This window comes from Podarcis filfolensis, assembly GCF_964270895.1.
Source record: "Podarcis filfolensis genome assembly, chromosome: 11".
Lineage (NCBI taxonomy): Eukaryota > Metazoa > Chordata > Lepidosauria > Squamata > Lacertidae > Podarcis > Podarcis filfolensis.
In genome coordinates this window covers 31,480,958-31,495,632 of record NC_139613.1, presented here as the reverse complement: position 1 = coordinate 31,495,632, position 14,675 = coordinate 31,480,958, and the positions used below count along the sequence as shown (strand labels likewise).

Sequence of the window (14,675 nt, the reverse complement as noted above, 5' to 3'; positions counted from 1 at the left end):
GCAAAGTTCTTAACCTGAGGTACTATTTCTGTGTTAGCAGAGTCTGTAACCTGAAGCGTCTGTAACCTGAAGCGTATGTAACCCAAGGTACCACTGTATAGGTAAATAATGACTTGCTTTAATTAGGGCTGCCATACGTCGGAAGCACAGATTTTGGCAAAATTGCTTAAGAATAACTCCATAAATTTTGCAAAGAAAAAAGAGGGGGAGAAATCAACAACTTTGGGCAAAACTAAAAAAAAAGCTCTTGAACAACTTTTATGTCCAACAGATAAAGACATTGGCTAGATTATTATAATAATCCGCAGTTTCAAAAGAATATATAATCAAAATAGATGAATAAAAGAATAAGTTAAGTTAGAATATGCAGGAAATGATAAAATAAATTTAAGGAAGCACAGAAAGAGGAGGAAGGAAGTCGAGGTTTGAAATGTTAGAACTATGGTTAAACTACTGAAATGTATATAAATAAAAATTATTTTAATAATAATAATAATCAACTTTTGTGTCCAGATTTTCACTTTTGGAAATATGGCAACCCTAGCTTTAATGAGTTGGCTCACGCACAGCACTAATCCAAGTCTCAGCTCTGAAGCTGAGTACTGAGCAGATGGGAAACACTAGACAAGCAGCTCTAAGCAATAGTTTGCATATTTTACACCTGGAAGGTCACATCGTAATGTGGGGCTTCTGAACTATGGTTAGAACAAACCATGGTATGTCTAGTATATTATGTCTAGACTTAGGCACACAGTTATTATTGCTACAAAACTTGGAGCAAGGCGAATCAGGCTACAAGAGAGTCCAAGTTGGATCTGCTTGTGAGCTTTCCATAAGAACGTAAGAGTAGTCCTTCTGGCTCAAACCAAAGTCTCACATTCTGTCTAGCATTCTGTTCTCTTAGTGGACAAACCAGATGCCTATGGGAATCCCAGGAGTGGGACATATCTGGGGACACCAGGTATTAAACCTGAGACCTGAAATTCTTTTCAAAAGTGCTTGGCTCAAGACTTCCGGGTTAGCGCGAACGGCTAATGGTGGATTCCCTCCGAGCTCCGGAGGGAATCGGCTCTTCAGGAGTGGGGTCTTGTCGCTGCGGCGACGCGGGGACCCTTAGAAATCACAGGCGCGGAAGCCTGTGAACTTGGTGACTCGGCGGGCACCATTTGCGCCCCCCCCCGACCTGTGAAGAAGCCTTTTTAAAGGCTTTGGAACGGGGGACGGGGTGAGTGGCGCGGTGCTGAGAGTCGACTGCTTCTCCTGGGGAGTGAAGCCGCGAGCCATGGTCGGAGGGCGCTGACTTTTTCCTGTGAACAATTGGACCCTAAAAGTAACAACCTGTGAGTAGTACGGAAATTGGACTTTTTAAGGAAATTTCTTTGGAATTTGGCACAATCGGGGAAGGCGCAAACAGGAAGTCCGCCTCCCCGCCTTGTAAAAGATCTAAAGCAAGGACTAGTTAACTAAAGTTGAGAGAACTGTCTTTTCGATAAAAGATATCAATTTCACGATTTGGCGATACAAGTATAAGTAATTGTGCTGGAGGATAAGAGTTAATTTTGAGAGTTGAAGTCCCCCCCCCCCCCCCGGACCCGGGAGCGATTCGCGAGAGAGCCTGCTGAGGAGATATAGAGAAGTTTGACAGCTGTCAAAATTAGCTGTCAAAAAGGAAAAAGAGAACTTTGTTTCTGCTGTCTCTGCTGGATACAGTTGCTGTAATTTGGTTATATTTTCTTGAAAATAAATAAGAACTGACACAAATTAACCGGACTTTTGGATTTTAACTGGAAAGAATACTAAGTTACCAAATCCCTCTAGAGGGGGATTTGGGACACTACAAGAATGGCTGGAAGAGGGAAAATTCAGGCTGGGCTGGACAGAGTATTTGTTCTCCTGGGAAAGTTACAAGGCCAAATTGAGGTTTTGTCTACAAATGTAACAACCTTGAGCTTAAAAGTAAATAACATTACGGAACTTGATAAGGACTTGACTCAGGAAGCCCATGCAGCTGGACAAAAAGAGAACTTTGAGAATTCTGAAAGTGTGGAGAAAGAGATATATGTTGTTCCTGAGGAGAAGGAAGGAGGAGCTGTAATTTTGCAAATGACAAAGGAGAGCCAGAGGCCTGATATCATGCTCAAAAAGGGAAACAAGAAATTAAACCAAAGGCCTGACAGGATGACTACAAAGGAAAATAAGTACTGGATGATGAAATTCTGGTTTAAATTGGTGACGGAAGAATGGAGAGATCTCTTTGTGTGGAGACCTGAAGACCTATGGATTACAAATCTGATTAAAGTGGAAGCTGGAGTTTTTGTGACAATTGGACTTTTGGACCTTGCTTCTAAGTATGGAGGTCTGGCTGGAAGAAATTTGGACTTCATTGGGACAGAGCTCCTCCGAAATTTGGAGTTTAATATTAACGACTATAAAAAAAACCAGCAGAGAGGAACTGAGAGAGAATTAAGAGCCTCGGACGTGAGATCTCCAGGCTGATAGAAGATTAAGACTGGACATTTGTTGGGGATCGAAACCGGGAAAGGGGGTGGTGGGGTTTGAGAATCCAAAGGGTGTATAATTATGATCTGTCTTATTTTTTTTGTTTGGTTATTAATATGAAAATTGGGAAATTCGTGGAATGGAATTAGGGTCGACTTTAGGAAAAAGGTTTGTGTATTGAGGTACAAATATTGATGTTTATAAGTTAAAATAAGTTAAAAAAAAAGAAATGAATTAAATATAAAAAGGTTAAAAATTGGGGATAGGAACTTGTTGAACAAACAACTTGAATTGGAATGCAAGGAGGGGAGGTGTGGGGAAGTCTGGGAATTATGGTAATGAAAATATGGAACTGTAAATTTTATGTGTTTTTAAATTTTTCCTTTCTTATTTTTTTTTTGCTTTTTTTGTTCTTTTTTATTTTTTTGTATTGAATTTGAAAAATCCTAATAAATATTTCATAAAAAAAACCAAAAGTGCTTGGCTCAAGAGTTGCAGCAAATTATGCCTTTACATTGGTAAGAAGTCTTAACTTGCTTTTGTTCATGAAGTTCAGTTCATATGCAAACTCTTGCAGCAATTTTAATAAAGCTCCTTTAACGCTAAGCATGAACCCTACAGAGAGAGCTATGTTTATATAGGAAGCCCTGCTGAATTCCAGACACCTCCAGGGTGCAAGATACTAGGAACTGCATTTCTCTCCCTCTCTCTCTCCTTTTTATTCTTGGGTGGTTTTCCCAAACTTTTTTTTTTTTAAGCTTTTGAAAAACTTGAGGTATTACTGGTGAAATGCATGAAAGCAATTTTGTTTGGTCCATGAAGAATGATTCCAGTGTGACAGCTCGTGGTTGGCTCTGCAGTGACCTAAGCATTTTTTCCTGCAAAGCTTTGCTTGTCAATGAGTCCTCATGGATTAGAAGCTTACTCCACTTACTGGAATTATTTTTGTTAACTTCATATGCATTCCAGTCAGGGTATGAAAAAAAAATGCAGTGCACAAGTCTGGTATTTTTACAGTTGTTAATTCTGGTAAATTGCCAACAGCTGATAATTTCCATGGGAAAAAGTAACCCAAGAATTCTGAAAATGAACAGGTAGACCCTTGATTCTTAATTACACTTCTCGTCTAACACATTGATTGATGAAGTATTCAGTTAACAATATAGCAGTTGAGCCTTACTTGTACAAAGGCATTGTGCAAAGACTGTACTACTGGGCAAAAGAGTGAAAAGCTGCCATTCAATAAAGTTATTGGAATGAAAACTCTACTGTATTTCAGCATGCAACTAGTTTCTCCTGATTCAAAGAAGTCTTCTCTCAAGTATTGGCTCCAATGGGAATTTCAGGTGGAAGCTTTTTGTTAATATGAACCATGCCCTCAGAGAACATATGTAGCAAGTCTTACAAACTTGTATATGAACATCTACTGATCTCTGGAACATTGCAGATTCCTCCAAGTATCTCCTTATTTAAAAATGGGTAGAAGATTAAATTGGGTAGAAGAGAAGGGCGGCCAAGATGATCAAGGGTCTGGAAACCAAGCCTGATGAGGAACGGTTGAGGGAGCTGTGCATGTTGGGCCTGGGTAAGAGGAGACTGAGAGGAGATATGGTAACCATCTTCAGATATCTAAAGGGCAATCACATAGAAGAAGGAGCAAGCTTGTTTCCTTCTGATCCAGTGGCTAGGACCCAAACCAATGGATTCAAGTTACAAGATTCTGACTAAACATCAGGAAGAAATTTCTGACAGTAAGAGCTGTTCGACAATGGAATGGACTCCCTTGGGGATTTTTAAGCATAGGTTGGATGGCCAACTGTCAGTGATGCTTTAGCTGAGATTTCTCGAGGTCCCTTCTAACTCTACAATTCTATCATTCTATGATTATGTTCTGTAAATCTGTGATTCTGTGTGCAATTCCCTAGACTCTAGCAATGATCAAACATTTACGAGCTGCAGTTTTTAAATAAGCTATAGCCACCAACTATACAAATATACCTGTTAAAAATTTCATTTAATTTACATTTTTATTTTTTTAAGGTTCAAAAAATTTATTTTATTGTCAAGAAACAAATTATTTCAACCAAAATTTATTTTTCTTCTAAGATTTGAAAATAAGAGATGCTTCTCCACAGGAGACAAAAGATATCACTATAGCTATAAATTAAATATTGAATGGTTTGGAACAAAAGTGCTATGTGACTGTTCTACAACCCCCCCCCCCAACTGTTACTATCCTGGGGCTTTCTCTCTCCGCTCATTTTCCCTTCCCAGTTTAACCTGTTGGAGCAAAGCTTTGTGATGGAGAATCCTTGGACTTCAAAAACAGCTGGACTAGATAATCTGTTTCCTCCAATCCTATAAAACACAATCCAATTCTAAAAATATATATTGCCAGTTCTTGCCAAACAAATTGCCTTACATGGACAGAATGAGAAAGCTGAGGACTTCCTCAATAACTTCATGAAAAAGATTTGCACTGAAGCAACCCCAAAGCACATTCTATAATTTGCCATGGTAGTTTCCCATTAAAATGTTCTGTTCCTATGAAGAAGTAGAAACCAGGAAAAGGAGAAAAACAAAAGCAGAAGTGACAGAAGAGAATTTCTGAAGACAAAGCTGACAGCAGCTGAAAATATTTCATTGTGCCAATTCATAATTTATTTCAGAACTCTGCGTTGAATATATTCATTCATTTATCTGTCTGTCTTGCCTACTAATTACACTTCCATATCCCACATTTTAAAATATACGTTATCTTCTGCTTTTCTTCCATCATGGAGCCCAAGAAAGTGTACAGGCAGTTTCCAAGCTATCACCCATCTAGGCACTGACTAGACGTATCAGCAAGGTTGTGCCTTTAGGCCAGTGTGGGATTATTCTTTCAGAGAGCCTCACAGTGACATACACTGGATATCCCAGATGGATGAAATCCATAGTGAAGTCCCTTTTGTTTGTTAGGCATCACTGCACTGGTTTCCCAGGGTGTGGCTGCTGTGACATTGCTAACAGCTTCTGGGAACCACAGGTGACAGCTAAGTGCAGGGTGGGGACCAAAGGTGGATAAACTACCCCAGAAGGAGCACAATGTGTCCATCCCCCCAGAAGTACTACCACTCTCCTATCTACAGCAGGGATAGCTAACCTGTGGCACTCAGTGTTGGACTCCAGCTCTCATCAGCCTTGACTGCTGGTTATGCTGGCTGGGGATGATGGGAAATAGAGTCCGGCAACATCTAGAGGGTTGCAGGTTAGCCACTCTGGTATTTAGGAAATAAGTCATTGCTTAATAAAACAACGCAAGGAACTATCAGGTGAACTTGTTACTCCCTTCAGTTCTATAACCTGTGTCAGAATTCAGCTCAAAACACAGTGCACGTTCATTAATTGATTGGAAAGTTGGAAAAAGCTGCATCAAAATGTGCAGATAAGATGTACAGTGGTACCTCAGGTTACAGACGCTTCAGGTTACAGATGCTTCATGTTACAGATTTCACTAACCCAGAAATAGTACCTCGGGTTAAGAACTTTGCTTCAGGATGAGAACAGAAATCACATGGCGGCGCGGCGGTGGCAGCGGGAGGCCCCATTAGCTAAAGTGGTACCTCAGGTTAAGAACAGTTTCAGCTTAAGAACGGACCTCCAGAACAAATTAAGTTCTTAACCCAAGGTACCACTGTAGTCTCAGCTCTTGACACCCTGCCAATGAAGAGGGCAAGCTTATACAGCCATGGTAGACTTCTTTGCTACTTCTCATATACCCTAGTCCCCTGCCTTCCTCCTCTCCAAACTCTCGCACAACATTTCCCCATTCCTTTAAATAAAAAAGGATGCACAGAATCGTAGAATTGTAGTGTTTGGAAGGATGGCGGGTTAAAATTATATTCATTGCAACTAGTGGAAGTTGGGACCAGTTCTCTTTTGCTGAGTGAGCTGGGAAGGCAGGAAGTTTACATAAGAAATGAATAAGAGCACTGCTGGATCAAAATGAAGATCAGTCGAGTCCAGGATCATGTTTCCCACAGTGACCAGCAATACATCTGTGGGAAACCCCGGCAAGACCTGAGTGCAATAGCATCTTCTCCTGTTATTTCCATGCAACTGATATTCAGAGGCATGCTGTTTAACACTTTGGGATGCATAAAATACTGGTCATGCTCAGATGATATCCATTAATGTTAGCAATGACTGAATTAAGTTCTATTGATTTCAGTAGAACTGCTCTAATCACTGCTAAGTCTGGCTTTAATCCTGTTTGTATAAGCTGGAAAAAGCATAAACGTTATTGATTGTTTCTAAAGAAAAGAAGTGGAGGGAAGTGGTTAACAGAAAGGAAGGAAAAAATGGGATGGAGATCAGTCGGAAAGAGGTCTGTTGGCAGATGTCCTTATCCTGCTCATCAAATGCCTTCTTTTCCTCATCTCAAAAAAGAAGCTAAAAATTTAACACTCGGGTTTGTTCAAAAGCCTGAATTAGGATTTCATTTCCTGGAGTCTGAAGATTGGTTCCATGCCATTCTTGGCTCTCCCACCCTGAGGTTTATCACATGTTTAATACTGACTAGCTTGAAGACAGGCTGATCTTGCGAATACAATTCTTGGAGTGCTAGAATGCATTCAATCATGAAAGGGTGGGGGGAGGATAAACATGGCAAGTGGAGAACAAGGCCATTCAAGCCCACAATACAGACAGAATGCGTGAGGCTTCCAAGAATGAGAAAAAAAGGGGGTGGGAGGGTGCCCTGGGGAGAAACAGGCTCTCTCCTGCCACACGCCAAGAGAAACTACTCCTCAAGGCACAATAAAGCACATTTGTTCCAGCAATAAAGTACGTCAGCAATATAGCACATTAAGAGAAGGAAAGAGTTGCTCCCCTTTTTCATTTTCTACACTGTCACCTGCAGCAAATAGCAGCTCTTAAAGAAAAGAGTCCTTCAAACACATGCACACACACAAAGCCGCTCAAACCCTCTGGTAAACTCTAAATGGTAATCAATCAAGGCGGATTCTTCAGTGACTTCTTTCTGAAGCTGACATGTGTGATAGTCAGAAGTGATGCCAGGACCAGACCTTTTCCTGGAGTCCTGACAACAGAAGGCAAATAGTAAGCGTAGCCCCAGTATCTGTGCACAATCCACAGGCTAAAAAATCATATATATATATATATATATATATATATATATATATATATATATATATATATTTCATATGGAAAAAAGGTATTTTTGACTTGGATGAAACAAAACCCTGTTTTAAAAAGAAAGGGGCAGCTGAGTGAGCAGCAGTTTTATTTGCTTTACTTTTGAATTTATGCAGTATTTTGTTGCAAAGCATCTGCGTTTAGGTCGGAGAGTGAACCGACTTCAGTTCACGCTATTCAATTGGAGAATGTCCCACACCATCCCAGTTAGGGCCTGGCTACATGGGGCAGGAATAAGACGTCACTAGCAATCATGTTGTAGCTTTTTAAAAAATTAAATACCAGGCACGGAGCAGGAATTGTTCCAAGGAGCACAATATGGGGTGGAGGGCAGATTTAAGCTTCCCCTCCCACACCAAGGTATCAGAGAAAATCCACACCACCACGGCAATTTGGGTTAGGATAAAATAAAAATTCACGTCAATGCCATTTAAGCCCTTAGAAAAGAACAGAACATGGAAGACTTCAGTCTCCAAAGCAGAATACACGCAAGGCAAGGACTTCAGTGTGGGACGTTGGGTACCTATTCTTGTAGCTGCAGGTTGGCAGACTTTGTGCAATGCAGCTGGGACTATAGGAGCCTCAGCAATTTGTATTCAGGGGGGTCCAGATGCTCCATTTCTCCTAGGAAATAACTGCGTATTAAAGGTACCAACAGAGAGCACAGGAAATGTTAGTGCAAATGTTCACTCATCCAGGGCTTGCAGCTCACTGAAATACCTCAAGGACCGCCTCTCCCCATACAAACTGACCAGGACTCTGCATTCATCATCTGAGGCCCTTCTTCGTGTGCCTCCTCTCCATGTGGGATCTGGAGGCAACACAAGGGCGGGTCTTTTCTGCAGTGGCTCCCCATTTGTGGAATGCTCTCATCCGGGGGGAGGTTTGCTTGGCACATCTATTACAGGCACCAGCCAAAAAAAAACAAAACATTCTTCTTCAACCAGGCCTCTGACTGATTCCACAGCCTTTTAAATGTGTTTGTGGGAGGGGGAGTTATTGATTCATTGTTTCTGTTTTAACTATTTATTTGTGCTTTTGTCTCATGTTTTCATCTTGTGAACCACTCTTGTGATGAAGGGCGGTATATTCTGGTGGTTTGTGAAGGTAAGTAGTGGGCTTGGACTTCTGCTGAGAGTAGAAGTTGCTATTAAAACTTAGGTTCATTCATAGAAACTAGGGACTAGAGAAAGATCTAATCCAGGGGTCGGTAAGGTTGTCCTTGCCCGGGTGGAGATCCCTCCATGGGCCAGATCACACACACACACACACACACACACACACACACACACACACTCGCGATTTCTGGCATTCTGTGTCTGCGTAGACGCGATTTCCGGCACCGCGAAAACGAGTCCCAGCACCCCGCTGCACCAGTTTAGCACAGCGCGCAGGGACTCGCTGAGCAGGCAGCTCGGCTCTGGGGGCGGTTAAACGACCCCCATGGGCCATTTGTGGCCCATGGGCCTTAGGTTGAAGAAGAAGAAGAAGAAGAAGAAGAAGAAGAAGAAGAAGAAGAAGAAGAGAAGTTTGGATTTGATATCCCGCTTTATCACTACCTGAAGGAGTCTCAAAGCGGCTAACATTCTCCTTTCCCTTCCTCCCCCACAACAAACACTCTGTGAGGTGAGTGGGGCTGAGAGACTTCAAAGAAGTGTGACTAGCCCAAGGTCATCCAGCAGCTGCATGTGGAGGAGTGGAGACACAAACCCGGTTCCCCAGATTACGAGTCTACCGCTCTTAACCACTACACCACACTGGCTCTCTGATCTAATCTGAACCCCTCCTAGCTTAAGTAAATGCCTAGAGGAGGTGCAGCTAACCTGACGCCCTCCAGAAGTTGCTGGAGTACAACTGCCACCATAATCTCTGGTCATTTGCCATGCTGTTTGGGGCTGATGGGAGTCTTTGTTTGGAAATATCTGGAGAGCCACAGTTTATCCGCCGTTTGCATAAAGCCCATACAATGGTTGTGTATAAGCTACGTTTTTAAGTTGCTAAGCTGTTTCCTTAGCCATTTCTCTTACTTCGCCCTATTATACAAGCAAATGACATGTCTTTGTCCCAGGCATGCAATCTAATTCAGTTGGGTGGGGCAACAGTAGAAAAGAGTGTGAGCAAATGCTAAGATGGGATGAATTCAAGCATATGCCACTTTATTTTAGTTGGAGGTTGAAGGCAAAAGGGTTAAGGGGAGAGGTAAGTTTTGAGCTGGAATTTGAAAGACTGGACCAGGAGTAAGGAAAGTTATGTACAAACACATGAAGTGTCACACTCACCGGGGCTCAAATCCAAAACTACCTTGGCATTATTATTGCCTGCCCTACATTACAATAATAAGAACACCATACCATAGCAAATCAGGCTGGTTGTTTGCTAGGATATAGTTTTCTCCATTGTTCTCGCAGCCTGACCTATTTTCTTTTCTAAGAAGCAGTGTCACAAACAACTGAAACGTTTTCCAGATACTGTTTTATAGGTCTCTTACCAGCACGCTGCCATCAGTCCAGCGGAAGTCACTCTCGTACATCTTATCGTTTAGGCCAATCCACTGGTAGTCATGTCCTATTCCTAAAAGGAAACAGAACCAGTGAATTTTTTTTTTTAACCAACTTTCCCATAAAAGGGAATTATCTCAAAATGAAAGTATTTACATAGACTTGAATTAGCCTTCCTGTGTGTGCTTCAAAATGATTATTCTTTCACAGAGAAAATAAATGAATATCCGCAGTGTGCTCCACCTTTTTATAACTGAAGTTATTTATTTTTTAAAAAATCACATCCCCCCCCCCAATGATTTCATATTTCGCTGCTGACTACTCTTAAAGTATTGGATAGTTGGTTTGCTTTTCAGATGGCTTTATGTGATAAAATGCTTGACACTCGCCAGTATTTGAACAGGCTTGTTTAGTTTGTTACACTTAAAGAAGTAAAACTTCTCAATGCCCTTATGGTATCAGACTCATAATTTATCTATGAAAAAAGGGGGTGGAATTCGACATAGTACTAAGGCAATTGTTCCATCAATGCAAGAGTGCCAGATGTACTGCTCTGCTTTCCATTGGACCACATCAGTGAGGATGAGGGGGTCTTGTTGTCTGGACAGTCCAGGACCTTCATACACATTGTCCAGGCTTGTACCCCAAGGAAGTCACCTTGCTGTTGCTAACACAGTAATTTGATTTCACCCCCGAAGGCACACTCCACTGTCTCTTGAGACAGACAAATGCCAACAACTACAAAGATTTCGGCTTGTGCAATGGAACATTCTTCTCCTCTCCCCCCATTTCCTGCATGCCCCCTAAAACTGTTCTAATGGTTCTCCCAAGTCCCTTGAGAAGATTTGAGTAGGGTGTGTAAGAGGGAGAGGGAGGGGCAAGTGGAAATCCTCATGATGATAGTACTGATTAGTGGAATACCACCCATGGTCACTCATCTTGATCACTACAGTTGCCATTTGCTGTCATTTTTTACAGTCACTGAATACAAATGTCCAATGACTGTGCTGATTTCACACGTACTGTGATCCAGCAACTTCAGTGCACATGCGGGTGCTCCATTGCATATTTTGCCCCCTGATGTATCAGGCTGTCCAGCTCTTTAGAGTTGGAGAATGATGTGAGTAGATGACAGTAATTTAACCATTTTGTTATGTACCACAAATTGTATATAGAATATTCCCTGGAAGAGGTAAAAAGAGTGTGTCACATTTGTATAAGCACATAGAAGTTGAATAATGTCCAATTGAAAACATAATATTTATATTTTTTTTGAAGGGGGGAAACCCTAACCCCATGCTCTGTATTTTCTTGTTTAATATAAAAAAACAGAAAATGCAATAAGCTACAAATAATGAAAATGGCCACCATAATATTTCCCTCTTAATTTTCCTAGTTATTTCTAATGTTTTGCTGTGCCGTGCTGGTGTGCCGATTTTTCTTTCCAGGGATGCATATCCTCCTGAAGCAATTTTTAGAAACATTTGAAAGGAAGGATGTGCCAAACGACTTGGCAGAAAATCAACAACCTGGTGACTTCTCAGAAGACAACAGAAACCCAGAATGAACATGTGTTTGCTTCCAAGAACATATTCAGGGAATGAACATCTTACCCAAACATTAACACAGCTAATGATGAGCATTTTGAAATGAACCTCATGTGCATTAGCCTGAAATGAGAATTTGGATTTTCAGATAGCACCTGGGACTGCAACCAATGTCAGCTACTTGTAGCAGAACGCAAAGTGACTGATGCAGCCGTTCCTGCGAGCAACAGTATTTTTAAAGTGCCTGGAGATGAGACTGTCTAAACAGTGAACCTAAAATAAAATTAAAACATTGGAATAAAATGCCTCACTTAATTCTTCTTCTAATGTCTTTTTCTCATGAACTAAATTCTTTAGGATTGTAAAAGATGAATCCCTCCAAAGATCAGCCATTTCTCCCACTCTAGCTAATGAGTTTGGCAGATCCTTAGAGCTGGGCTGAAAGGAACAAAGTAGTGGTCAAGGACAAAAGGTCCTCTTTTAAAAAGGATAAACGATAACACACATTTCAGAAAGCAAAACATAAAATAAAATATTTGGAGGCCTGGTGGATATTTTATTTTAGAGCCATTTCCACTGCCTCTGCATCCTCAAGCACAGCGCTGGATCAAAATGCCACATACGGTTCACAAAGAGCTGTTCTTCATGAGACAGGATGCTGGTCAGATGGGCTCCCTGGAGGCGGCACTCTCTCTCTGCCGCGTCCCACGTGCGCCGATGAGCAAAGTATTTGTAGCACTGCCCTTGGAACTTGTGCCATCCGTAATCACAGGTTTCGGTATCTGCAACAAACAATTGCAAAACTCTTATTGTAAACATGGGTTGGCAATGCCCAAGGGCTGCCCATTGGCAGAGCCAACGCTGAAATGCCCAAAATGAAGCATTCAGTGACAAGGGAACCACACATTCTGCATACAGAAACACTCAAATGCTTCACTCAAAAAAAAAAACTGAGTCTGTGAATAACATTTATGTAGTAAGTGTGTGCCTTCTGCAGATTGTTTTTTGGAAAATATTACATAACATCAACATTAAGGGGTGGGGGGAGACCATGGTGGTTGTCAGAGGCTTAGTGCTCTCCAGCTGGCCATAGATAAGACTCCGGGCTCCCAGCCAGTTCCAAACACTTGATTTATTTGACAAAGTTCAAACGTACATCTCCAGCGTTTCCATTAACCTCCTTCCCCTTGTGCGCAGTTGCTCCCACTAATGTTACTTCCTTCTTTTCTTTACCCAGCAGGCAAATCTGCGAAAACTCCTCCCCTTATTTCCTCTGTGTACAGCATGACTAGTCCCAGGCTCACACTCCTCCTCCTCTTCGTCAGACTGACTGTCTGACGACACACTGCTGATAATCTCTCTAGGCTCCCTATAACTGCTGGTTTCTGTCCTTTCATCTTTTCCCGTTTGCCTCTCCCTGACAGTGGTGAACAGCATAAAATCAGCAATAAAATTGCAACCATGAAACAAATACAAAATACATTACACATCAGCTTAATACACTGAAACAGCTGAATCACCCCTCAGGGTAAAGCCTGGACAAACAGGTGAATTTTAGGCAGGAGATCAAATGCCAATACTGTAGGTATCAGGCTGATGTTCACTGAAAGCATATTCCAAATAACATGCTGCTACCACACTCAAGAAAAGACTGTGATGTTGGGAAAGATGGAGGGCACAAGGAGAAGGGGACGACAGAGGACGAGATGGTTGGATAGTGTTCTCAAAGCTACCAGCATGAGTTTGACCAAACTGCAGGAGGCAGTGGAAGACAGAAGTGCCTGGCGTGCTCTGGTCCATGGGGTCACAAAGAGTCGGACATAACTAAATGACTAAACAACAGCAACCACACCCAAGGCCCTGATCTTAGTGAGCATAGAATGAATCACAGGAGCAAACTAAGAGCATCTCTTTTGATGTCCAACTTTGAAGAAGAAATTGTGCAAGACAAGGAAGTGGTCTGGAGAAGTGAATTTTACTGAGGGTTGGAAAGTTAAGGTCCACTGGCAGAGATAACAACGAACTGACAGGTAACCTTATTACACCCAAAAACTCTGACCCATAAACATAAAAAGAGCTTCCTGAGGACCACAGCTGCCAAGGAAGTTGTATGCTTTCACCCAGGGAATTCTTCATCTGGGAACAACCTGGAGCCTCCTGTGCTGAGCAAAGCCCAGGAACCAGCTAGATTTAGAGATAAGGATGTGTTAGGCTACCAGTCCAGACATCAGCAGCCAAGATCTAATGGGCTCTGAGCCTGCAGAAGTGACCGATGCCTTCAACAACAGATGGAAATGGAGACGTGCAAGACTTCGAGGAAAGGTTCCATGGGAGTAATGGTCTTCTCATGAGTAAGGTCTTCCTTCTGAGGACACTTCTCTTTGACAACAGTTGACAGAATTCAGCAGGACTTGGGCAATGCTTTTCTACCAGAAATGTGCCTTGATTCTAAGCACTGCTTGCCCGAAATCAGACCTTGCCTTAGACCTCATTTGAAATACTTCTTGCCTGGCAACAGACCTCAGACTGGCCTTGGATTGGTTGCTGACTGTGCCCACAATAGCTCTGTTATCTGGACGTTCCCTTGTGACCCAGGACCCAGCTAGGACGGCAACTAAGCCTGAAGATATAATCACAGGCAGTGGCTCTCACTACACTAGAATCAGGACACTTTCTCATCTGAACAGTGTACAGGTTGCTTCTTCAGCAGAGGGAGCTGCTGCAGTTACATCTTCAAAGAAAGCTATTTGCATATAGAGCTTTTTGGATTTGGGCCATGGCTTGTATGTTTTCCAGATGCATACACTCAGCCATTAGCGCTAGAAAGCAGAAAGGAAATTCTACACCAGATGCCAGATACCACATTCCACGTGGAATTGCAAAAAAAAAAAAAAAGAACAACCTCATCTGTGTCATTTAACGGCTTAAAAGA

General features: G+C 41.9%; 1 protein-coding gene across 5 annotated transcripts in view; it reads right to left on the bottom strand.

Moving 5' to 3' along the window:
• VCAN (versican) overlaps positions 1–14,675 on the bottom strand; it is a 126,438-nt gene that overhangs the window by 14,037 nt on the left and 97,726 nt on the right. For all 5 annotated transcript variants that reach the window (XM_083576423.1, XM_083576425.1, XM_083576426.1 and 2 more), the window contains 2 exons: positions 12,367–12,525; positions 10,187–10,269 (listed from right to left, as the gene is read on the bottom strand). In XM_083576423.1, coding sequence (XP_083432549.1) covers positions 10,187–10,269; positions 12,367–12,525 — 242 coding nt within the window. The remainder of the gene's footprint in view (positions 1–10,186; positions 10,270–12,366; positions 12,526–14,675) is intronic.